Here is a 26187-nt window from a genome sequence, read left to right on the forward strand (position 1 = left end):
GAAAAGTAAAAAACAAAGTATCCAAAGGTAAGATTTTAGGTAATTTCATTTTTACTTTTAATGTTTTAAACTATAAACTCAGAATTTTGTTCATTTCTGACTTTCCCACACTGGATTTGTGGCCAGGGACTTCTACAAAAATCATGAGAATATTTCAAATTTCTTGAATTATTTACCCCAGAGAGACAAAAAAAAATTATCCCAAGAAATTTAATCTTTTTTCCTCTGATAATGTCACTCTACAATTGGGGGACATAGAAGAAGTAAATGAATTATATGAATAGTTTGGTTCTCAACTGTCACCATCCTCAATAACCTGAGATAATCTTTAACATTTTTTCCTCATAACAGGTTCACAGGCACTGAGGAGGGCACTTGATGGGATGAGCACTGGGTGTTATACTATATGTTGGCAAATTTAATTTAAATTTTAAAAAATGTAAAAATAAATAGATGATTAATTTTGAAAAAAAACACTTTTTCTTAATAATAAAAGAAATACACCTAAATAATATCAAAAGGCATAATTAAAAAAAAAATGGGATCCCTGGGAGGCAGGCTCCTGGTGCATGGAGTCTGCTTCTCCCTCTGCCTGTGTCTCTGCCTCTCTCTCTGTGTGTGACTATTGTAGAGAAATTAAAAAAAAAAAAGGCATAATTAATTGGAATGTTGTATTCTTTAGGGTCTTTTGTGGATACAATATGGAGGATAATAAACAGGAGATAATGGGCACCTGGGTGGCTCAGCAAAGGCCTTCAGCTCAGGTCATGATAATGGGTCCTCATATCAAGTCCTACATCAGGCTCCCTGCTCACCAGGAATCTGCTTCTCCCTCAGCCCTCCCCCACTGCTCATGATCTAATAAATAAAATCTCAAAAAAAAAAAAATAAGGAGATAAATATATTTGGACAACTAGATAGACTTTTATTTCAAATAGGGAAGTTAAAACTCTACAGGAAGAGGTAAGGCAAACACTATAGCTCTAGCTTGTGTTGATATTTTTTGTGCTCCCCACTGGGCTAAGGTGGATTGGGAGTCAATTCTGCACTCTGATGCTGAGGTTGAAAAAAAATTAAAATAAGGAAAATAAAGTCCAAATAGAAGAGTGGGCCTGCATGGCTCCTACCCTCATCCTGATTCTCCAGTCAATCCCTCCATATTCCCCAGGGTAGGAGGGGAGGCTAGGGGGTAAAATCACACTTGGACACTTCATCCTAGGCTCTCATCTTGGGGCACTTCTGACCTTAATTAGTAAACAATACCCAGGCATACATTATTAACCTCCTGTGCAACAGCCATTTCTTTCTTTTGCCCTTGCTAAGAAAAACCGCAGTTTTCTCCAGATAAGTAACAAGTACTTCAGTAGATGCTGGTTCCCTGCCCAGAGAGGGTTAAGCTTGATTCCAAGTCAACTCAATGGCTCTTCCAGTGGCTGTTTTTTGGAATTGATGTTCCACACTAATACTAGTCAATAAGATGTGAGAAGTCATCTGGAGGAACATTTGAGAAAGATTTTACGTCTAAAAAAAAAGATATACAAAATAGGATCCTCTCGGCGTGAGGAGAAGCTCATCTGGATAAAACAAAACTTCACTTAAAATCTGGGTTATGAGACGCCTGGGTGGCTCAGCAGTTGAGCATCTGCCTTTGGCTCAGGGGGTGATCCTGGAGTCCCAGGCTCAAGTCCCACACCGGGCTCCCTGCAAGAAGCCTGCTTCTCCCCCTGGCTATGACTCTGCCTTCTCTCTGTGTCTCTCATGAATAAATAAAATCTTTAAAAAAAAATTTTTTGAGTCATGAGGACAGTCACTTTAAAACAAGTCAATATCCTGGGATGCCTGGGTGGCTCAGTGGTTGAGCGTCTCCCTTTGGCTCAGGACGTGATCCCAGGTTCCTGGGTTCGAGTCCCACACTGGGCTCCTTGCATGGAGCCTGCTTCTCCCTCTGCCTATGTCTCTGCCTCTCTCTGTATCTCTCATGAATAAATAAATAAAATCTTTAAAAAAAAAAAAAAAAAAGACAAGTCAATATCCTAAAACTAGCAAAACAGAAAAAGTGGGAAAAATTTAATGTTCTTCATGTCAGGACTCAGAAGATTGAAGAGCCCCATTCCAGAGTTGTTTTCATGTGCAACACTAAATTTTTCTTATTTGACCTATTTTTAATTAGGTCCTCTAGGACTTCTTTGAAAGTAACCAAAAGTATATTAATAACAACCTTAATTTAACAAATATTCTAGCAGCTAATACTTACATGGAGCCTACTATGCCCTAGATATTATTTTAAGCACTGCCTATAAATTAACTCCTTTAATCATCAAAACAACCTCTGAAGTAGATACTATTGTTTTAGCTTTATTGAAGTATAATTGACAAAATTGTAAAATATTTGTAGTGTACAATGTAATGATTTAATAAACCTCTAATTTATGAAAAGATTCTTGCCATGGAATCAAAGAACATATCCATCACCCCACATATTCACCCTTCTTTTTTCAGTGAAACCATTAAGTGCTACTCTCTCAGCAAATTTCAATTATACAATACAGTTGACATAGGTACTATCATTCTCATTCTGCATTTGAGACATCTATGCCATAGAAAAGTTAAGAACAAAGCTACAAAGTCCCAGAGCAGTGAACTGAGGCTCAACAACTGGATCTTTTCAAGATGTGACCAGACTTTCTTAGAGACTAAAATTACCCAATGAGGGGCACCTGGGTGGCTCAGTCAGTTGGGCATCTGACTTTGGCTCAGGTCATGATCCCAGGGTCCTGGGATGGAGCCCCACATCCAGCTCCCTACTCAGCAGGGAGTCTGCTTATCCTTCTCCCTCAGCCACTCCCCCTGCTTGTAGGCACACACTTTCGCACACTCTCTGTCAAATAAATGTAAGAATTTTTCTTTTAGTTACCCAATGAGCACCACCTACCTTATGTAATAATTTGCCTGCCTGTCTTTCCAAGGGGTTATAAAGCCCAGCCCTTTACTGCATGCTTGTGGCCAAACTATCTGGAAATTGAGCCACTTACCTGATCCTCACCAGAGGATAAATACTTCAAACTACTTGTCTTTAGTGAAGCATCTAATTTTTTCATTTAAAATTTTAACTTTTGGGCAGCCTGGGTGGCTCAACGGTTTAGTGCCACCTTCAGCCCAGGGCCTGATCCTGGAGACCCAGGATCGAGTCCCATGTCGGGCTCCCTGCATGAAGCCTGCTTCTCCCTCTGCCTGTGTCTCTGCCCTGTGTGTGTGTGTGTATGTGTGTGTGTGTCTCATGAATAAATAAATAAATAAAATATTTTTTAAAATAAAAATAAATAAAATTTAAACTTTTATACGATGATATAAGCACTGGGTGTTGCACTATATGCTAGCAAATTGAATTTAAATTTTAAAAATGTAGGGATCCCTGGGTGGCTCAGTGGTTTAGCACCTGCCTTTGGGCCGGGGCATGATCCTGGAGTCCCGGGATCAAGTCCCACATCGGGCTCTTTGCATGAAGCCTGCTTCTCCCTCTGCCTGTGTCTCTGCCTCTCTCTCTGTCCCTCATGAATAAATAAATGAAATATTTTAAAAATAAATAAATAAATTTTAAAAATTTAAAACAAATAAATAATAAAATTTCAACTTTTTTTAAACTAGCCAGGATTTTCTAATCAGTTCCTGTCATCACCTACTGCTTCTTAAAGCAAGGGATAAAGATAAAAAGCAAGATTAAAACATGTTAGAGGGGGAAAAAAATTTCTTCCTCATTGTTGACTGAGGACAAAAACCAAATTTTTAATAGTCGGTAACCTTCTGACAAAGGGTATTATTTCATCCATTTTCACCAAATGTGAAACCAAGTACACTCTAAGTACCGTAAAAATGCTCTGTATCTTCCCTTAACCAAAATAAACTAACTTACTATCCAATACCTAAGTTTATTCTTCCAAGCACCTCATTTTATTGTTCTCTACTTTCAAACAGTTACCAATTTTTGGACAGCCATTTCTGTGAAAGCTCCTCCATACATACGCAATCTTTGCTTAGTTAACAGCAAACTACTATCCAAAACTACCATGTCATGGACAGCCCCAGTGGTGCAGCGGTTTAGCGCCGCCTGCAGCCCACAGCCACGGCGTGATCCTGGAGATCCGGGATCGAGTCCCGCATCGGGCTCCCTGCATGGAGTCTGCTTCTCCCTCTGCCTGTGTCTCTGCCTCTCTCTCTCTCTCTCTCTTGCTCTGTATCTCTCATGAGTAAATAAAATTTAAAAATCTTTAAAAAAAAAAAAAAAACTACCATGTCCCACCTGGGCTGATTCACACAAACTGCACTCAAAGGAATGTAACTTGGAACCTGAAAATCTCAGAGCCCATCATTATACTAATCACTTAAAAGAAGAAATAAAATGTAAGATAAATTGTAAAGGAAATAAAATTACTATAAACGTAAGCTAAAATGTTTTCTAATCATGATCCCCTTTTTATTCATGGGACTTAAACCTGCTAAATGCTTTTGTTACTTTTGTTACATTTCTTCATTAAATATACAGGGATGTAACTACTATATAGGAGCTCTATCAGGAGTTGTAAGTATAAAAGTGAAAATAAGGTTCTTATCCTCAAAATGTGAACAATATTAAGATAGAATTTATAGTATTTTTTAGTGTTATGGAAACAAAAACAGGAAACAATTATGTCCAGACAGGTTTTCAAAAAATTCCTAGAAAAAGTAAAATATGTATGAGGCCTTAAAGAATGAAGTAGGATCTAACCAGGGAGGAAGACCATTTCAGATGCATGCATATACAAACACAAACTTCTTTAAGCTTTTCGAATTTCTAAAATCTGGGACAGTTTTTCTTTTCATAATCCCTAAATCGTCCATTGAAATCATATTCAAATACTATCTTAACTGTTTTTTCAAAGATGTTTTTCCCTGTCATAACAAAAGAGAAGGTTCATAAATCCAATCTAAAGCACACCCCTGGGTGTGCCTGGGTGATCAGTCAGTTAAACCTCAGGTCATGGGACACCTGAGAGGCTCATCTGCCTTTGGCTCAAGGCGTGATCCCGGATTCAGTCCCACATCAGGCTTCCTGCATGAAGCCTGCTTCTCCCTCTGCCTATGTCTCTGCCTCTCTCTGTGTATCTCTCATGAATAAACAAAATCTTAAAAAAATAAAAATAAAATAAACCTCAGGTCATGAACTCAGGATCCCAGGATTGAGCACTCCCTCTCCGCCCCCACCCTCACCAAGCCCCCATGCAAGTGTCACTCTATCTCATATGCTCTCTCTCTCTCAAATAATTTTTGATAAATAAAACTCAAGCACACCAAAAATAAGCATTTGAATAAAAGAAATTTTTCTTCCCCATTTAGCTTCTCATAGTATTATAGCTCTAAAAACGACCTATGTCGGAGCGCCCGGGTAGCTCAGGGGTTGAGCGTCTGCCTTCTGCCCAGGGCCTGATCCTGGAGACCTGAGATCGAGTCCCACATCAGACTCCCTGCATGGAGGCTGCCTGTCCGTCTGCCTGTGTCTCTGCCTCTCTCCCTGTGTCTCTCATAATAAATAAATAAAATCTCAAAAAAAAAATTATTTAATTATTTTAAATCAACTCAGGACCCCTTCAAAAAAAAAAAAAAAAAAAAAACAAGGACCTATGTCTTTCACATGTCCTATACACTTTATTAGAGCATTCAGAAAAATAAAACTTAAAAAAATTGTACATTATTTCCTGACATTTAACATAAGGCATACTTTACTGAGGTTTTATAGTAATTCATCCTACTAGAGCATTTACATATCAAAACAGTTCATATTCATATACATAAATTTGCTATTAAAAGGAACCACAGTGGGGCACCTGGGTGGCTCAATAGGTGAACTGAGCATGGGCTTTGGGCTTGGATCATGATCCCAGGGCCCTGGGATAGAGCCCCACATCAGGCTCCCTCCTCAGTGAGGAGGCCTCTTCTCCCTTTGCCCCTCCCCCTACTCAAGCTCTCACTCACACATGCTCTCTCTAATAAATAAGAATCTCAAAAACTATAGAACACTTCTGAAAGAAACTGAAGAAGACACAAAGAGATGGAAAAATATTCCATGCTCATGGATTGGAAGAATTAATATTGTGAAAATGTCAATGTTACCCAGGGCAATTTACACGTTTAATGCAATCCCTATCAAAATACCATGGACTTTCTTCAGAGAGTTAGAACAAATTATTTTAAAATTTGTGTGGAAGCAGAAAAGACCCCGAATAGCCAGGGGAATTTTAAAAAAGAAAACCGTAGCTGAGGGCATCACAATGCCAGATTTCAGGTTGTACTACAAAGCTGTGGTCATCAAGACAGTGTGGTACTAGCACAAAAACAGACACATAGATCAGTGGAACAGAATAGAGAACCCAGAAGTGGACCCTGAACTTTATGGTCAACTAATATTCAATAAAGGAGGAAAGACTATCCATTGGAAGAAAGACAGTCTCTTCAATAAATGGTGCTGGGAAAATTGGACATCCACATGCAGAAGAATGAAACTAGACCACTCTCTTTCACCATACACAAAGATAAACTCAAAATGGATGAAAGATCTAAATGTGAGACAAGATTCCATCAAAATCCTAGAGGAGAACACAGGCAACACCCTTTTTGAACTCGGCCACAGTAACTTCTTGCAAGATACATCCACGAAGGCAAAAGAAACAAAAGCAAAAATGAACTATTGGGACTTCATCAAGATAAGAAGCTTTTGCACAGCAAAGGATACAGTCAACAAAACTCAAAGACAACCTACAGAATGGGAGAAGATATTTGCAAATGACCTATCAGATAAAGGGCTAGTTTCCAAGATCTATAAAGAACTTATTAAACTCAACACCAAAGAAACAAACAATCCAATCATGAAATGGGCAAAAGACATGAACAGAAATCTCACAGAGGAAGACATAGACATGGCCAACACGCACATGAGAAAATGCTCTGCATCACTGGCCATCAGGGAAATACAAATCAAAACCACGATGAGATACCACCTCACACCAGTGAGAATGGGAAGATTAACAAGGCAGGAAACCACAAATGTTGGAGAGGATGTGGAGAAAAGGGAACCCTCTTACACTGTTGGTGGGAATGTGAACTGGTGCAGCCACTCTGGAAAACTGTGTGGAGGTTCCTCAAAGAGTTAAAAATAGACCTGCCCTACGACCCAGCAATAGCACTGTTGGGGATTTACCCCAAAGATACAGATGCAATGAAACGCCGGGACATCTGCACCCCGATGTTTCTAGCAGCAATGTCCACAATAGCCAAACTGTGGAAGGAGCCTCGGTGTCCATCGAAAGATGAATGCATAAAGAAGATGTGGTTTATGTATACAATGGAATATTACTCAGCCATTAGAAACGACAAATACCCACCATTTGCTTCAATGTGGATGGAACTGGAGGGTATTATGCTGAGTGAAGTAAGTCAATCGGAGAAGGACAAACATTATATGTTCTCATTCATTTGGGGAATATAAATAATAGTGAAAGGGAATAGAAGGGAAGGGGGAAGAAATGTGTGGGAAATATCAGAAAGGTTGACAGAACATAAAGACTCCTAACTCTGGGAAACGAACTAGGGGTGGTGGAAGGGGAGGAGGGTGGGGGATGGGGGTGAATGGGTGACAGGCACTGAGGGGGGCACTTGACGGGATGAGCACTGGGTGTTATTCTGTATGTTGGTAAATTGAACACCAAAAAAAATAAATTTATTAAAAAATAAATAAATAAATAAATAAATAAATAAATCTCAAAAAAAGGGGGGGGGGGAACCACAGTTATTTTCCTCAAATCTGATGCCAATGCCCCCAGAAAGACTCCAATCCAATCACGAGATAAGTAATGCTCGTATTGCAATTTTTAAACTTTCATGAAACGTAAGTGAAACTTCAGACTCATGTGTTTAGTTAAGGGGTAAAAAGAACAGTCCAAGCTCGAGGATATAATAATCAAGAAAGTTCAACACATTTAATTCATCACAGAAGAACTTGGTCTTGAGATGATTTTTCAAATTTTAAAAATCTAATAACTCTTCACTGTAATAGCCCTTAGGTGTTAAAAGCATAAGTTCATTACTAAGAAAAACTATAGGAATTAAAAGTGATATTTTTAAAGTACTTTACTATGCCCAACATCTTAATCCCTTCAAGAACCTTCCAAGGAATTCCTTATTATCACTTCCATCTAACAGACTAGGAAATTAAAGATCTGAAATTTGAAAGTCCATCCATTATCTCTATTAAAATGCACAGCTGACCCTCAAACCTAGGTCATCCAACTCTAAATCCCAAGCTCTACACAATAGACAGGGCCATTTTAAAACATTCCCCAAAGAAGCAGGATTTATTTTTTAAAACGCAGTATTTAAGTTCTAAATTCAATCTTCTCAAGTATACATCGAGATCTTATCTTGCAAGGCATGGTATAGGGAACCATGCACTTAATTAGGTGAATTAATTAACAGACAATCTGTTCCAAGTGTTTTGTTTATCACAAGCTGAAAGATGTAAATACAAGAAAGTTATACTGTCACAGGATAAGCATTCCCTAAAATGTTTAGAAATTAAGTGGTTAAGGCATTTGTAAGTATGCCTTAAATAAAATGTCTATCTTGTCTGATGATATTGTTTAATATTTTTAAGTGCAGTAAAGGTATTTCAGTTAGGTTTTTAAAGCAATTGGTATCTCTTAAAGACATACTAAAATATTTATGGATGAAATAATGTGTCTCAGATTTCTATCAAAAAAATCTGAGAGAGCAACCCTGGTGGCTCAGGGGTTTAGTGCCGCCCTCAGCCTGGGGCGTGATCCTGGGGACCCAGGATCGAGTCCTGCGTCGGGCTCCGTGCATGGAGCCTGCTTCTCCCTCTGCCTGTGCCTCTCTCTCTCCTCTCTCTCTCTCTCTCTCTGTCTCTAATGATTAAATAAAATCTTAAAAAAAAAAATCTGAGAAAGTAAACAGAAAGAACATCAGCTGTGACCTATTCTAATACTTAAAATCTGTGTGATAGAAATTCATTACTATACTTTTTTTTTAAAGATTTCTACTATACTTTTGTATGTGTTTGAAATGTGTTGATAATGACCATTCTTATTAAAAAAATAGTATGGGGGGGGGGGGGGCCCTGGGTGGCTCAGCGATTTAGCGCCTGCCTTTGGCCCAGGGCATGATCCTGGAGTCCTGGGATCGAGTCCCACATCAGGCTCCTTGCATGGAGCATGCTTCTTCCTCTGCCTGTGTCTCTGCCTTTCTCTCCTCCTATGTCTATCATGAATAAATAAATAAAATCTTAAAAAAAAAAATAGTATGTGGGCTTGTCACATACAAAAAACTTTATTCTTCCAAAGACCAGAAAATTTCACATCAAGCTCACTTTCCAAATATTAGATATTACTGCTATATAATTTATCATTTAAAAAAAGGGAGCATGTGAGTGGTTCAGTCAGTTAAGCAATTGACTTCAGCTCAGGTGATGATCCAAGGGGCCTAAGATGAAGCCGGGCATCAGGCTCCCTGCTTAGTGGCGAGTCTGTTTCTCCCTTTCTCTCTCCCTCTGCCTCTCCTCTTGCTCATGCTCGCTCTCTAATAAAATCTTATTAAAAATAAATAAATAAAAATAATAAAAAATAAACCAAAAAGTCCCAATAGCCAGAACATTCACTTAAATTTTTCCAGAAGTCCTGTCTCTGATTTCTAGCACCTTTTGCTCTACCAAGATACATTTATCTTTCCCTTTCCAGTGTAAGAAGGATCTGAATCAGATCCAAAGAAAGCAGTAGAGGAGTCAGTCTACTTAGAAGACAATAAGGTGGTACCCAGAATTGCCAACCACCTGGTATCAAACCAGACAGTCTGGAAATTAAGGCCATCATTAAAGGTCTAATACAACTCATTAATGCAGATGTTCAACAGCAGCAGTCACAGTCACTGTATGTCTGAATTTTCTATAAAAATTCCAAATACTGGTTCCGCTGTAAGCAGGAAAAGAAAAAAATAAAACAAAAATCAGATAAAGGTGAAAGAAGAGGTAATAAAGAAACTGCTATTCTGATTCCTTTTTCTTTTTTTTAATTTATTTGAGAGAGAGAGAGAGAAAGATGAGAATGGAGAGAGATCACAAGCAGAGGGGAGGAACAGGGGGAGAAGCAGATACCCCACTGAGCAGGAGGCCTGATGTAAGACTTGATCCCAGGACCCTGAGCTGAAGGCAGATGCTTAACTGACTGAGCCACCCAGGCACCCTGCTATTATGATTCTTACAAACTAATTTAGAATCCCTGTTTGTTCATAGCACACTTCAAAAAAACCCTAATATTCAGATTTTCTTGTGTTAAGATATAACTATTACCATGTTAAAAAAAAACAATAATAACCTCTGCTTCCAAAGAAACCGGCATATTTGGTCTTTTAACTATTATCAAATTTTCAGTCTTATAATAACTGTCGGAGTACCCGGGTGCCTCAGTCAGTTAAGCATCTGTCTTCAGCTCAGGTCATGATCTCAGGGTCCTAAGATCAAGCCCTGAATTCATCAGGCTCCCCACTCAGTGGCGAGTCTGCTTCTCCTTCTCCCTCCCCCTACTGTGCTTGCTCTAATAAATAATAAAATCTTAAAAAATAATAACTGCCATCATATTCGTATAAGGTGTATACAGCATTTAAACCAATAAAAGAGCACACAAATGAACTTCTTACCCAGTGTTTTCCGACTTCTTTCCACAGCCGTCCTTCGTGTTTGTTCAAACATTGCTTCCAAATCAAATGTGCGAGCTTTTTTTCCTAAACAGAAATAAGTAGCATACTGTGATCTTCTTGCACTAAGCTGGCCAAACTTTAGATACTCAATAAACACTTATTAAATAATTAATAACCATTTAGTCTGTTTAACTTATAGCATGGCTATAACATACATATCTCAGAAGAGATTACTTCCCAGGGAATTTTTAATGACAGTCATATCATTAACCAACCAACTTTCCCGTCCTCTTCTAATTCACCTGGACTCTATTCCTTAAATCTACAACACTGGTCAAAGGCAGAATGGAGAATATTCATACCCTAATCTCTGGAACATGGGAATATGTTATAGACCAAAAGGGACTTTATAGACGTAATTAAGATTATGGACTTTAAAATAGATTGTTCCGGAATCCCTGGGTGGCGCAGCGGTTTGGCGCCTGCCTTTGGCCCAGGGCACGATCCTGGAGACCCGGGATCGAATCCCACGTCGGGCTCCCAGTGCATGGAGCCTGCTTCTCCCTCTGCCTGTGTCTCTGCCTCTGCCTCTCTCTCTCAATCTCTCTCTCTCTCTCTGTGACTATCATAAATAAATAAAAAATTTTTTTAAAATAAATAAAGAAATAAATAATAAATAAAATAGATTGTTCCTAGTTGATCCAATCTAATCACAGAAGCCCTTAAAAGCAAAGATGCAGGGATCCCTGGGTGGCGCAGCGGTTTGGCGCCTGCCTTTGGCCCAGGGCACGATCCTGGAGACCCGGGATCGAATCCCACATCAGGCTCCCGGTGCATGGAGCCTGCTTCTCCCTCTGCCTATGTCTCTGCCTCTCTCTCTCTCTCTGTGACTATCATAAATAAATAAAAAACTAAAAAAAAAAAAAAAAAAAAAGCAAAGATGCAGAACAGATACAGGTGAAGTCAGGGAGGTATGAAGTGTGAGAAGGACTGTTTTGTGTTTTTTTTTTTATTGGTGTTCAATTTACTAACATACAGAGTAACCCCCAGTGCCCGTCACCCATTCACTCCCACCCCCCGCCCTCCTCCCCTTCCACCACCCCTAGTTCGTTTCCCAGAGTTAGCAGTCTTTACGTTCTGTCTCCCTTTCTGATATTTCCCACACATTTCTTCCCCCTTCCCTTCTATTCCCTTTCACTATTATTTATATTCCCCAAATGAATGAGAACATATAATGTTTGTCCTTCTCCGACTGGCTTACTTCACTCAGCATAATACCCTCCAGTTCCATCCACGTTGAAGCAAATGGTGGGTATTTGTCATTTCTAATAGCTGAGTAATATTCCATTGTATACATAAACCACATCTTCTTTATGCATTCATCTTTCGTTGGACACCGAGGCTCCTTCCACAGTTTGGCTATCGTGGCCATTGCTGCTATAAACATCGGGGTGCAGGTGTCCCGGCGTTTAATTGCATTTGTATCTTTGGGGTAAATCCCCAATAGTGCAATTGCTGGGTCGTAGGGCAGGTCTATTTTTAACTGTTTGAGGAACCTCCACACAGTTTTCCAGAGTGGCTGCACCAGTTCACATTCCCACCAACAGTGTAAGAGGGTTCCCTTTTCTCCACATCCTCTCCAACATTTGTTGTTTCCTGCCTTGTTAATTTTCCCCATTCTCACTGGTGTGAGGTGGTATCTCATCGTGGTTTTGATTTGTATTTCCCTGATGGCCAGTGATGCAGAGCATTTTCTCATGTGCGTGTTGGCCATGTCTATGTCTTCCTCTGTGAGATTTCTGTTCATGTCTTTTGCCCATTTCATGATTGGATTGTTTGTTTCTTTGGTGTTGAGTTTAATAAGTTCTTTATAGATCTTGGAAACTAGCCCTTTATCTGATACGTCATTTGCAAATATCTTCTCCCATTCTGTAGGTTGTCTTTGAGTTTTGTTGACTGTATCCTTTGCTGTGCAAAAGCTTCTTATCTTGATGAAGTCCCAATAGTTCATTTTTGCTTTTGTTTCTTTTGCCTTCGTGGATGTATCTTGCAAGAAGTTACTATGGCCGAGTTCAAAAAGGGTGTTGCCTGTGTTCTTCTCTAGGATTTTGATGGAATCTTGTCTCACATTTAGATCTTTCATCCATTTTGAGTTTATCTTTGTGTATGGTGAAAGAGAGTGGTCTAGTTTCATTCTTCTGCATGTGGATGTCCAATTTTCCCAGCACCATTTATTGAAGAGACTGTCTTTCTTCCAATGGATAGTCTTTCCTCCTTTATCGAATATTAGTTGCCCCTAAAGTTCAGGGTCCACTTCTGGATTCTCTATTCTGTTCCACTGATCTATGTGTCTGTTTTTGTGCCAGTACCACACTGTCTTGATGACCACAGCTTTGTAGTACAACCTGAAATCTGGCATTGTGATGCCCTCAGCTACGGTTTTCTTTTTTAAAATTCCCCTGGCTATTCGGGGTCTTTTCTGATTCCACACAAATCTTAAAATAATTTGTTCTAACTCTCTGAAGAAAGTCCATGGTATTTTGATGGGGATTGCATTAAACGTGTATATTGCCCTGGGTAACATTGACATTTTCACAATATTAATTCTGCCAATCCATGAGCATGGAATATTTTTCCATCTCTTTGTGTCTTCCTCAATTTCTTTCAGAAGTGTTCTATAGTTTTGAGGGTATAGATCCTTTACATCTTTGGTTAGGTTTATTCCTAGGTATCTTATGCTTTTGGGTGCAATTGTAAATGGGATTGACTCCTTAATTTCTCTTTCTTCAGTCTCATTGTTAGTGTATAGAAATGCCACTGACTTCTGGGCATTGATTTTGTATCCTGCCACGCTACCGAATTGCTGTATGAGTTCTAGCAATCTTGGGGTGGAGACTTTTGGGTTTTCTATGTAGAGTATCATGTCATCGGCGAAGAGGGAGAGTTTGACTTCTTCTTTGCCAATTTGAATGCTTTTAATGTCTTTTTGTTGTCTGATTGCTGAGGTTAGGACTTCCAGTACTATGTTGAACAGCAGTGGTGAGAGTGGACATCCCTGTCTTGTTCCTGATCTTAGGGGAAAGGCTCCCAGTGCTTCCCCATTGAGAATGATATTTGCTGTGGGCTTTTCATAGATGGCTTTTAAGATGTCGAGGAATGTTCCCTCTATCCCTACACTCTGAAGAGTTTTGATCAGGAATGGATGCTGTATTTTGTCAAATGCTTTCTCTGCATCCAATGAGAGGATCATATGGTTCTTGGTTTTTCTCTTGCTGATATGATGAATCACATTGATTGTTTTACGGGTGTTGAACCAGCCTTGTGTCCCAGGGATAAATCCTACTTGGTCATGGTGAATAATTTTTTTAATGTACTGTTGGATCCTATTGGCCAGTATCTTGTTGAGAATTTTTGCATCCATGTTCATCAGGGATATTGGTCTGTAATTCTCCTTAGAAGGACTGTTTTTGTTTAATAATAATATCTACTAAAAATAATAATAATAATAATGTCTACTTCACATTTATAAGAATATGGTAAAAATCTTATTTTTACATAATGTTGACTTTGGGACAAAAATGAAACCACCTTTCTGAAGGGCATTATGATAAAATGTATTAATTAGTTTTAAAAAATAAATACCCAGGAGCATCTGGGTGGCTCAGTCAGTTAAGTGTATGATTCTTGATCTCAGTGTCATGAGTTCAAGCCCTCGGTTGGACTCCATTCTAGGTGTGGAGCCTACTTAAAAAAGAAATTTTAAAAAATTTAAAAATAGGGATGCCTGGCTGGCTCAGAGGTTGAGCACCTGCCTTCGGCCCAGGGCATGATCCTGGAGACCCGGGATCGAGTCCCATGTCGGGCTTCCTGCATGGAGCCTGCTTCTCCCTCAGCCTGTGTGTGTCTCTCTCTGTCTCTCATGAATAAATAAATAAAATCTTTTTTAAAAAATTAAAAAGTACACATACCCAATGTTTAGGTTACTTTTTATTGTTTATATTTTTATTATAGTCCCCTCCTTAGAAATCTGCCCTATGGAAATATAGATAAAACTCCTACAAAGAGAAACAAAAGGGTTATTTATAAAGATATTTAGTATTACTAATAAGAGTTTGAATCAGAAACTATGCAGGCCAAAATTATGGCACTTCTTTTAAATTCAGCCATTAAAAATCGCGTTTTGTAAGAGCACTTTATAATATGGGGACGTCCTCAAAGTATTAAGAATTAAAGTATATAATTAAGAATAATAGGGATCCCTGGGTGGCGCAGCAGTTTGGCGCCTGCCTTTGGCCCAGGGCGCGATCCTGGAGACCCGGGATCGAATCCCACATCGGGCTCCTGGTGCATGGAGCCTGCTTCTCTCTCTGCCTGTGTCTCTGCCTCTCTCTCTCTCTGTCTGTGACTTAAATAAATAAATAATAAATAAAATATTAAAAAAAAAGAATAATATAAAATTGTATGTACGTATGATCTTAACTTTCCTGATAAATACACAGCAGGAAAGAAGACTGGAAAACAAACTCCTAAGTCTTTTTTTTTTTTTTTTTTTAATTTTTATTTATTTATGATAGTCACACACAGAGAGAGAGAGAGAGAGAGAGAGAGAGGCGGAGACATAGGCAGAGGGAGAGGCAGGCTCCATGCACCAGGAGCCCGATATGGGATTCGATCCCAGGTCTCCAGGATCGCGCCCTGGGCCAAAGGCAGGCGCTAAACCACTGCGCCACCCAGGGATCCCCCAAACTCCTAAGTCTTATTAATGATTCTACTTCCTTCTCATCTATTGTGTTCTTCAGATTTTCTGCTATTAATATGCATTACTTTTGAAATTAGGGAGGAAACTATTTTAAAGAACTGAAACAAAAGTAAATACTCTAGTAATACATAAGCATATAGTATTTTTGTCAACATGACCAGCTGGGAGTAAAAATGTAGCAGAAGACGTCACCATAATAAATGAGTATATAGGGGCAGCCCGGGTGGCTCAGCGGTTTAGTGCCGCCTTCAGCCCAGGGCCTGATCCTGGAGACCCGGTATCGAGTCCCACGTCGGGCTCCCTGCATGGAGCCTGCTTCTCCCTCTGCCTGTGTCTCTGCCTCTCAATCTCTCTCTGTATGTATCTCATGATTAATAAATCTTAAAAAAAAAAAAAAAAACGAATGAATAAATGAATGAATGAATATATGAACACCAACGAGGGACCTGGACACAGGAGTCTGATATTTGTTCTATCCAACACCCAAGAGAAACGGGAAGACAATTTAACTTCTTTCTTACAGGGAATAAGGTTTTAAGAGGACTACTCTGAAAGAGGACTGTCTCTCATTTAACAAGACTCTCCAGAGACTCCAGAGACAATTCCGGGGGAAAAAAGCACTTGAATCAAAAAGGATTTAATAACCGTTATATATCACTTAACCGGGCAGCCTGGGAGGCTCAGCGCTTTAGCGCCGCCTTCAGCTCAGGGTGTGATCCAGGGGACCCCGGATCGAGTCCCGCGTCGGGCTCCCTGCAGGGAGCCTGCTTCTCCCTCTGCCTGTGTCTCTGCCCCTCTCTCTCTCTCTCATGAGTAAACAAATAAAATCTTCAAAAAATATGTATCACTTGACGGCCCACTGGTTGCCAGAAAGGCCATCTCCTTATAGACCACAGGCAACGGCTCGCTCTCAGTCTCAGGACACAAAATCTCCCTCCACTAGCCGACGCCGCCCACCGCCTGGGCCACAAAGCCATCTTTCCCACAAGGCTGGTCCCAACCGACCGGCAAGAATTAGCCAAAGGCTGGGGAAGAGAGTACCGGGCAACCGCCAGGCGCACGCCAGCGCTCCGCTAGCAGGACTCGCACAGCGGGAGGTGCGTTAGAGGGGTGACGCAGGATGACACAGCTGGGCCTCCTCTCTCCACCCGGGGCTCTTAAAACCTCTGCAAAAGCAGGCGAGGCTAAGCGTAAGGCAGGCACTCACCGAACCCGGTGAAGCCCATGGTGACCGCCAGCTGCGGATCCGGCCCCGACGCGTCCGAACCTGTCACTGCGGCAAGAGAAGGAGGAGACCTCGTTAGTATGGCGGGCCCGACCCTACCCTCTCTCCCTCCCTGGCATCGCCCCCACGAAACCCACCTTCACTGGGCCCCGGGCGCTCCATGGCCGGCCGCCCGCCCGCCGGGCGACTGCCCGCAGCCGCAGCACAGACAGACCCGGAAGAGCCGCGGCGACACCGGCCGGAAGTACCGCCTTGCGGAGCCTGCGCCGCCTCCGAGGCCAAGAGCGTCGCCTTCCGCGGAGCGATGGGGAACTCCGGAGCTGCGCCGCCCTAGCGGACGGGCGGGGCATAAGCGCGACGGAGATCACCTAACTCCACCCCGCCCCCCGTTCCCCCCCCCCCCCCCGCTGGAAACCTGTAGTTTGTGTCGACCGCCTTTCTCTCTTCCTTCTTTCTTTCTTGTTCTTTCTCTCGCGCTTTCTTTCTTTTATGTTTCTCCCTCTTTCCCTTTCTTTCTCCAGATTTTAGTCAATGAGTATATATGATTGGTATAATAAGCATTTAGAAAAGAGAAAGAGAGGATGAGCCCACAGGTCCTACAAGGGACAAGTAAACCTCTGGAAACACTCAGGCAATATTTCTCAATCTAGGCTGCGTATTAGTACTACCTAGAGAGGGGTTGGGTTGGGTTTGGTATTGAGGTACAGCTGACACAGTGCTACTACATTAGTTTCAGACATTCAACGCAGTGATTCAACAAGTCTATCTATTATGCCTACAGGTGTAGTTACCATCTATCACCATACAACACTATTACAGCACTATTGACTGGATTCCTTCCCTATGCTATACCTTTTGTTCCACGACCTATTCATTCTGTAACTGGAAACCTGCGTCTCTCCCTTTCCCACATTTTGCCCATCCTTCTCCCTCTGGTGACGGTCAGTTTGTTCTCTGTATTTATGAGTTTGTTTCTGCCTTTTGCTTGTGTGTGTGTGTGTGTGTGTCTCTTAGATTCTACGTATTAGTAAAATCATACAGTGTTTTTCTTTGACTTATTTCACTTAGCATAACGCTCCCTAGGTCCATTCATGTTGTTGTAAATGGCAAAATCTCATACTTTTTTTGTGAACATCCTTTATTTTTTAGGTGCATTTACTGCCAAAGTGACACAATCCCCACAGAATTCTAAAGAAAACCCAACAAACCCCCTTTCTTTGTGGTTTGTCCTTGTCTATGAAGAAACCCTCAGAGTTCTTCAACTTTTGAGTATATTTTAAGGATAAAAAAAATAGTATTTACTACATGACTGAAGAGCACACAGAAGCCAAAAAGACCTGAGTAACTAAAAGGGTTGTCAAAAAAAATGCTCTAAGGGTAACTGGGCTTTTGATTAAAGTATCTGACCCTTGATCTCACCTCAGCTCTAGATCTCAGGGTCATGAGTTCAAGCCCTGTATTAGGGCTCCATGCTGGTGGAGACTACTATAAAAAAGTGCTCTAAAGCTCGTATTCTTAGCCTAAGCCTCCCTCTGGCTGTCAGTCATGATCTTATAAAGATTCCTAGCCCACAGCAAGAGTTCCCAAAGCAACTTATAAACATATTTAGTATATTTTTACTTCATGCTTGTACTAATTTCATTACAACACTTCTCACCTGTGCTACAAACTAATGGGGTAATATTTATCTTTATATTTGTGAATTCTAGCAAAACCATAGGTAGCGCAAATAAATGTTGCTGAATAAAAATATGTTCATAGTTTTTCACTAGCCTGACTACTACCTTAGTCTCCGATCTCAAATCATGCTTTAGCTATACACCCTAAGTAATTATCAAGTCTAATACTTTTTCCATTGTATTTAAAATAAAATGCGGGATCCCTGGGTGGCACAGCAGTTTAGCGCTTGCCTTTGGCCCAGGGCGCGATCCTGGAGACCCGGGATTGAGTCCCACGTCGGGCTCCAGGTGCATGAAGCCTGCTTCTCCCTCTGCCTGTGTCTCTGCCTCTCTCTCTGTGTGTCTGTGTGTGACTATCATAAATAAATAAAAATTTAAAAATAAATAATTAAATAAAATAAAATGCAAAACTGTTAACATGGCCCCCAAAGCCTTTCAAACATAATCGCTTTCAATTTTCCACTACACCAGTCTTCTTTCAGCTCTATGAGCAGCTTCATTTTTTTTTATGAGCAGCTTCAGAACACCATGTCCTGAAAACTCTGACTCTTCACCAATCCTCATGCCTTTCATTGAATCCTACTCATCCTTCAGAACTCAAATTAAACTTTAGTGCTCTTCCAAGCATTTACAGGCCTTTATAGACCTCCAACTAAATTAGGCCAGTCATGTAATCTAGTATACTCTTCCTTCATAGCACAATGGCTAGATGGCCACTCAGTATTTATTAAATGAATGGGGGGAAAATGAATGAATAAGAGAAAGTAGTTGTGAAAATAAAAGCTACTCTTCTTATATGCAGAATGTTTTATAGTTTGGGACCACACAGAGTTTGATTCCATCCTAAGAGATTACCCAACTTCAAAATCAAAAGCCAATGTGAACTCCAATCAATAAGGCCAATTCATTGTGCCTTCAGGAAAAAAAAGTTGTGGGGATCCCTGCGTGCCTCAGCAGTTTAACGCCTGCCTTGGGCCCAGGGCCTGACCCTGGAATCCCAGGATCAAGTCCCACATTGGTCTCCCTGCATGCAGCCTGCTTCTCCCTCTGCCTGTGTCTCTGCCTCTCTCTCTCTCTCTGTGTCTCTCATGAATAAATAAATAGTCGTAAAATAAAAAACCAAGTTGTTATTAATGCCACTCTTTTCTGAGTAGAAATAAACAGGCCTCTGGTAGTAAAGTAGAACTTTATGAGTATAGATCATTAGGAAAACCATTACCCAAGCTTACACCTAGTTATTTCAGCTTCTCATTAGTCAAGGATTTATAGGGGAGAACTTGAGATAATATAATTTTTCTTTTCATTAAGACTTTTTTAGAGCAGTTTAATAGTCACAAAAGATCAAAAGGAAGGTGCAGAAATTTCCCACATATCAATCATGTTGCTCTTACACAAGCATAGCTTTCCCCATTATCAATATCCCACACCATAGTGATACCTTTTTTTTTTTTTACCATTGATGAACCTACATTAATACATCATGATGACTCAAAGTCCATAGTTTAGGGTTCACTCATGGTATTGTACATTGTATGGTTTGTGACAAGTGTATAATGACATGAATTCATTATGGTATCATCATTATGCTATGCGTATCTTTTCCTCTCAACTCCTACCAGTTACTGGTATTTTTTCTATCTACCTAATTTTGCCTTTTCTGGAATGACATACAGCTGGAATTGTACAGAATGTAGCCTTTTTCAGATCACCTTCTTTCACTTAGTAATATATGTTTCCTCTGTGTCTTTTCATGACTTAATAGCTTATTTCTTTTTAGCATCATTTAATATCCATTGTCTGGATGCACTACAGTTTACTTACCCCACTTCACCTACTGAAGGATGTCTTGGTTGCCTCTAAATTTTAGCAATTATGAACAAAGCTGCTATGAACATCCTATGCAACTTTTATGTGGACATAACTTTCAACCCCTGTAGATAATTATTAAGGAGCATGGTTTCTGGATAATGTAGTAAGAGTATGTTTATTTTCATAAGAAACTGCCAAACTGTCTTTTATTTATTTTTTTTAATTTATTTTTTATTGGTGTTCAATTTACTAACATACAGAATAACCCCCAGTGCCCGTCACCCATTCTTTTAAAGTGACTGTGCCATTTTACATTTTCACTGGCAATGAATGAGAGTTTGGTACTGTTAGTGTTCCAGATGCTTGCCCTTCTAATAGGTATGTAGTGGTACCTTATTGTTTTAATTTGCATTTTCCCTGAGGACATATGATGTGGAGTGTCTTTTTACATGCTTAACTGCTATCTGTATATCCTCTTTGGCGAGGTATCTGTTAAGGTCTCATTTTTTAGTCAGATTGTTTTCTTATTGTTGGATTTTTTAAGAGTTCTTTGTATATTTTGGTTTACAGTCCTTTATCAGATGTATTTTGCAGATATCTTCTCCTAGTCTATGGCTTGTCATCTCATTCTCTTGACATTGTCTTTTGCAAAGCAAAAGTTTTCAACTGTAATGAAAGGTGGGGATCCTGGGTGGCTCGGCGGTTGGGCGTCTGCCTTTGGCTCAATTGTAATGAAAGGCAGTTTATATTATTTGTGTCATGGATCATGCCTCTGGTGTTGTATCTAAAAAGTCATTGCTCTACCTAAGAAAATCTAAATTTTCTCCTACGTTATCTTCAAGGAGTTTTACAGCTTTGTGTTTTATATTTAGGCCAGTGATCCATGTTGAGTTAATTTTTATGACAGGCCTAGGTCTAGATTCTTTTTTTTTTTTTTTTTTTTTTTGCACATGGATGTCTAATAGTTCCAGCACCATTTGTTGAGAAGATTTCATTATAGATATATAAAATTTTAAGCTACAAAATACTGTAGAAAAATATAAAGTGGAAGATATATATCATCAGCCAGTAGTAGATAATTATGGTTATAGAAAAATCACAAGATGTATCTGCTTTTGATTTAAAAAAAATAGAGACAATGTAATTGCACTAGTGGAGACTTGTACATTAAACTATTTTTCTCTGGTTTTGTCTTTATGAGACATGTTTATTATTATTTTTAAGATTCTATTTATTTATTCATGAGAGACAGAGAGAGAGGCGGAGACACAGGTAAAGGGAGAAGCAGCCTCCACGCAGGGATTCCCAATGCGGGATCACCTCCTGAGCCAAAGGCAGGCGCCAAACCGCTGAGCCACCCAGGCTTTCCTATATTTCTTTTTCAAATAGAGGCTCTTCATTCAATGTGGGACTTGAACTCATGACCATGATATAAAGAGGTGCATGTTCTACCAACTAAGCTAGACAGGCGCCCTGTTTGAAACAACTTCATAATAAAATGTAAAGTATTCCAGAGGAACTTTGATTTTCTTGGAGCAAAGTAAAATTATTTGTGAATTAAATACTTGAGAGGCAGAATAGCATAGCATTAAGCAAATGAGTTCCAGAACTAGAATGTCTGGGTTCAAATCATGATTCTGATAATGTAATTTTAATGAATTGTTTAGGGATGCCTGGGTGGCTTAGTTGTTGAGAGTCTGCCTTTGACTCAGCTTGCTCCTGGAGTTTCGGGATCAAGTCCCACGTTGGGCTCCCTGCATGGAGCCTGCTTCTCCCTCTGCCTGTGTCTCTGCCTCTCTCTGTGTGTCTGTCATGAATAAATAAAATCTTTTTTAAAAATGAACTAGTCTCAAAAAAAAAAAAATGAACTAGTCTCAAAAAATGTTTCAAATTCTTCATCTGTTAAGTGGATAATATAACAGTAGCACCTATCACCTCATCGATTTTTCTGGTGATTGAATGACTTAATTCTCATAAAACAATTAGAATAATGCCTGGCATGTATTACCTGCCCAATAAATATTGGCCATTATTAAGTACTGGATGCTAGTGATAGTGAAGACATAGTCTCTGGTCTCATGGAATTTCCCTTCTAATGAGCATATTTTAAGATAGTCTACTTAAATAGGGAGCTACTTGAGCAGTATTTCTCAAAGTGTAGTCTGCAGATTCCTATAAAGGTATTCATGAGATCAAAATTATTCTCATAATAATACTAAGACATTTGCCTTTTTCACTCTATTGACATTTGCACTGATGATATAATAGCAAAAGTGGGTAAAATCCTGGTACTTCAGCATAAATCAAGGCAGTGACAAGCAAATTGCTGTAGTCCTCGTATTCCTCAGTGTTACATACCCACTTTAAACAAAAATGAATGAAATGAGTTAGTCACTTCAAGGAAAAAAACTTACTGTACTTGTTACTAATGAAAATTTGAGCTTTCAAGATAAAATTAGAATTTTGAAAAACTTATCAAGGGCAGCCCCAGTGGCTCAGCGGTTTAGCGCCCCCTTTAGCCCAGGGTGTGATCCTGGAGACCAGGGATCTGCCGTGTAGGGCTCCCGGTAGGGAGCCTGCTTCTCCCTCTGCCTGTGTCTCTGCCTCTCTCTCTCTGTGTCTCTCAGAAATAAATAAAATCTTAAAAAAAAAAAAAAAAGAAAAACTTATCAAGATTGTATCATGGTTGTATCAACTATCATAGCTTTACAACTTCCCAATACTCAACTTTTCTGTTAAGATAAGTAGTAATATTAACATGATCTTTTTTTCTGTCAATAAGATACATCAACATTCGGAAGTTCTGTGTAACTTAAGAGAATATTTCCCAAATGACCAACTATGTTACAGAATCATACGTGGATAAAAGGTCCAAAATATAAGATAAACGAGTGGTTTTTAATTTAACAAAGTTCAAAAAAATTCACTGATGGTTTCAAATATCCACATCATAACTAACCTTTAAGAAACTGTAACACTTGGGGTGGGGCACCTGGTGGCTCCGTCAGGTAAGCATCTGTCTTTGGTTCAGGTTATGATTCCAAGTTCCTGGGATCCTGCCCCACATTGGGGCTTCCTGCTCTCAAGGAACCCTCTGCCTCTCTCTCTCCCTGTCTCTCTCATGAATAAATAAATCTCAAAAAAAAAAGAAAAAACAACAACAACAACAACAACAAAACCCTGAGCTGAAACTAAGAGTTAGTTCAACCAACTGAACAACTGAACCACCCAGAACTACCCAGGCACCATAAGTGGTATAGCTCAAATCTTGATCTCAGGGGCATGAGTTTAAGCCCTGTGTTGGGTGTAGAGCCTACTTACACACAAAAAAAACAAAATATTATATCACTTGTGAAATTTTGGTACACTATCAGAGAATAACCTTCAGAACTATCTAAAAAGGTTATTAAAATGCCTCTCCCGGGATCCCTGGGTGGCGCAGCGGTTTGGCGCCTGCCTTTGGCCCAGGGTGCGATCCTGGAGACCCGGGATCGAATCCCATGTCGGGCTCCCGGTGCATGGAGCCTGCTTCTACCTCTGCCTGTGTCTCTGCCTCTCTCTCTCTCTCTCTCTGTGACTATCATAAATAAATAAAAATTAAAAAATTAAAAAATAAATAAAAATGCCTCTCCCTTTCCCACTACATAACTGTGAAGCCAGCTTTTCTTACACCTTTTCTTTATATACTTCAAGTAAACGACAGATCACAGCATACTGACAGCAAATGCAGATATGAAAATCTAGCTATCTTATCTTATTAAGCTAAACATTTAAGAGATTTGCAAAAATATAAAATACCATTCTTCTAATATTTAATTTTAGATACTGTGATTTTTTTCACAAAATATGTGTCATTTATATTAAAATGAATTAGGCTTATTCTTTCAAATGACATTTTAAATTTCTCATTTTTAGAAGATTTTAGGGATTAACAAATACAACCCATACAAAACAAAAATTCTTTGTAATCCTTAATAATTGTTAGGAGTCTCCAGAGGTTTTGAGGTCAAAAGCTTTAGAATCACTGTTTAGGGAAGACTTCAGCACTCTTTCCCTGTAAAGGGCTAGATGGTAAATATTTTAGGATTTGAGGCCCTGCAGTCTGTGTAACAACTACTCAACTTAACACTGTTAGCTGGAAAGCAACCATAGGCAATATGCAAATGAATAAAGTCCTTGGACTTAGCCCTCTTAGAATATTGTTGCAGTGCAGGAATATTAGACCAGTATTGCCAGATCATCCAATTTGTAGAATTGAAAACTCTCAATCATATGTTTCATCTCAAATTAAAAACAAATGCTATACTAGACCGTCAGTTTTCAATCTGCAGTTTACTACAGAAAATTGACAGCTGGAGACCCATCTGCCTGTTTATCCACCAAAAATACAAATCTAATTTTTCCTGATATATTTACTATGAAGTCTTAAATTATACCTATATACCTGCAAGATCACAGAAATTTTAATATTCAGAGACCAACACCTGGAAGACAGCCAGACTGTCTCCAAAGTACTCAAGATACCTCTAGGTTTATATTCGGAAAATGTAGGACAGTGGTCAGTAGATACTCCCTAATGGGCAGTAAAGATCAGGTCCATCATTATCTTGGGGTCAACCACAGGCAAGGGCTTGTTGGCTCAGGGCAGTCCTTTTTGCTTGAAGGGGTACTTTCAGTTCCCATCACAGGATGTTTTGCCAGCAGGATCTTTCACCTAAGTTAAGATCTTTCACATAAGCTAGAAAGAAGGACTCAATTAAAAAGTTTGAGATTAAAATGGAGATAGCTGAAGTCCTCTTTCAGTTTAGCTAGTCAATAAAGAGTACTTCAGTTATTGACTAGCTAAACTATGAAGAATATAATTGGACGAACCTTACTTAACTGTGGTTCTAAATGAGGACTAAGGACAAATTTTTTTTTTCCAAAGATTTTATTTATTTTATTTATTCATGAGAGACAGAGAGAAAGAGAGAGAGAGGCAGAGACACAGGCAGAGGGAGAAGCAGGCTCCATGCCAGGGAGCCCAACCTGGGACTCGAACCCGAGTCTCCAGGATCATGCCCTGGGCCAAAGGCAGTGCTAAACCGCTGAGACACCTGGGCTGCCCCTAAGGACAAATTCTAATATTTCTAAATAAGGATGCTCTTTGAGTGCTTTGATTTGACCATTCAAGTTACCTTCCGTGTAAAATGAAGCCTATCTTACCTCTCCTTGCTCATCCTACCCTCCTCCTGGAGTTAATACATATACCCCATAAAAAATCAGGGTGATGCGCTTAACTGCTTTACTTTCTTGTGCGTCCCTGCCGGAAGCACCTTGAGGACAGGAAGGTGTCAGTTTTGATATTCCCAGCCCCAGGCACAGTGCCTGGCACAAACTATAAATGAGATTTCTGCAGGACTTGGTGATCTGTCGGGTGGCCTCCTTTTTACCAGTCCCTCTTCTTTGTGCTGGGGACCAACCGATGAATTACAAAGAACACTCTTCTTCCTCTCTGTAATAAGAAAGAAACTCCCTGCATGCCACGAATGACTCAATAAACACACAATTCTCTAAAGAGTAGTCACACACAAATAGAAAAGCCTGATCAAAAAAATTTTTTAAGTAGGTTGCACCCCAAGGTGGAGCGTGAAGTCCCTACGCAGACATCGAGAGTCACACGCTCTACTACTACTGACTGAGCCAGCCGGGAACGTCTGATGAATTTTAATGGACACTGAGGCCCGCGAGAAATGTAGTGAAATCTGGCGCGTAGGCAAAGTCTTTCGGACCAAGCTACCAACTCCTATCCGCTCTCGCAAGAGAAGTTATTTGGAGCGCCAAAGACGCTGACGCGCGACTTTTACGGAGTCGCAGCTGAGGGATTCCAAACCTGCAAAGCTCGAGGCGCCGAATTCCAGCGCTCGCGAAACCCAGCAGAAGCGGAGCGGCGGGCGCGGCCGGACACAGCCCAGCTCCCACCTACCCAGCTCCTGCCCCCT

General features: G+C 40.0%; 1 protein-coding gene across 2 annotated transcripts in view; it reads right to left on the reverse strand.

The window, feature by feature from the left end:
- The window catches only part of WDR70 (WD repeat domain 70), a 309184-nt gene that overhangs the window by 282830 nt on the left and 167 nt on the right, over positions 1-26187 (reverse strand). Inside the window, exons 1-3 of one of the 2 annotated variants that reach the window (XM_077896169.1) lie at positions 16856-17005; positions 16701-16766; positions 10735-10818 (exon numbers count right to left, since the gene is read on the reverse strand). In XM_077896169.1, the coding sequence (XP_077752295.1) occupies positions 10735-10818; positions 16701-16766; positions 16856-16880 (175 nt within the window). In that variant the 5' untranslated portion in view covers positions 16881-17005. Of the gene's footprint in view, positions 1-10734; positions 10819-16700; positions 16767-16855; positions 17006-26187 lie in introns of those variants that run through there. The other variant, XM_077896170.1, reaches the window with a different exon arrangement.

Source organism: Canis aureus, chromosome 4 (assembly GCF_053574225.1).
Source record: "Canis aureus isolate CA01 chromosome 4, VMU_Caureus_v.1.0, whole genome shotgun sequence".
NCBI classification, from domain to species: domain Eukaryota; kingdom Metazoa; phylum Chordata; class Mammalia; order Carnivora; family Canidae; genus Canis; species Canis aureus.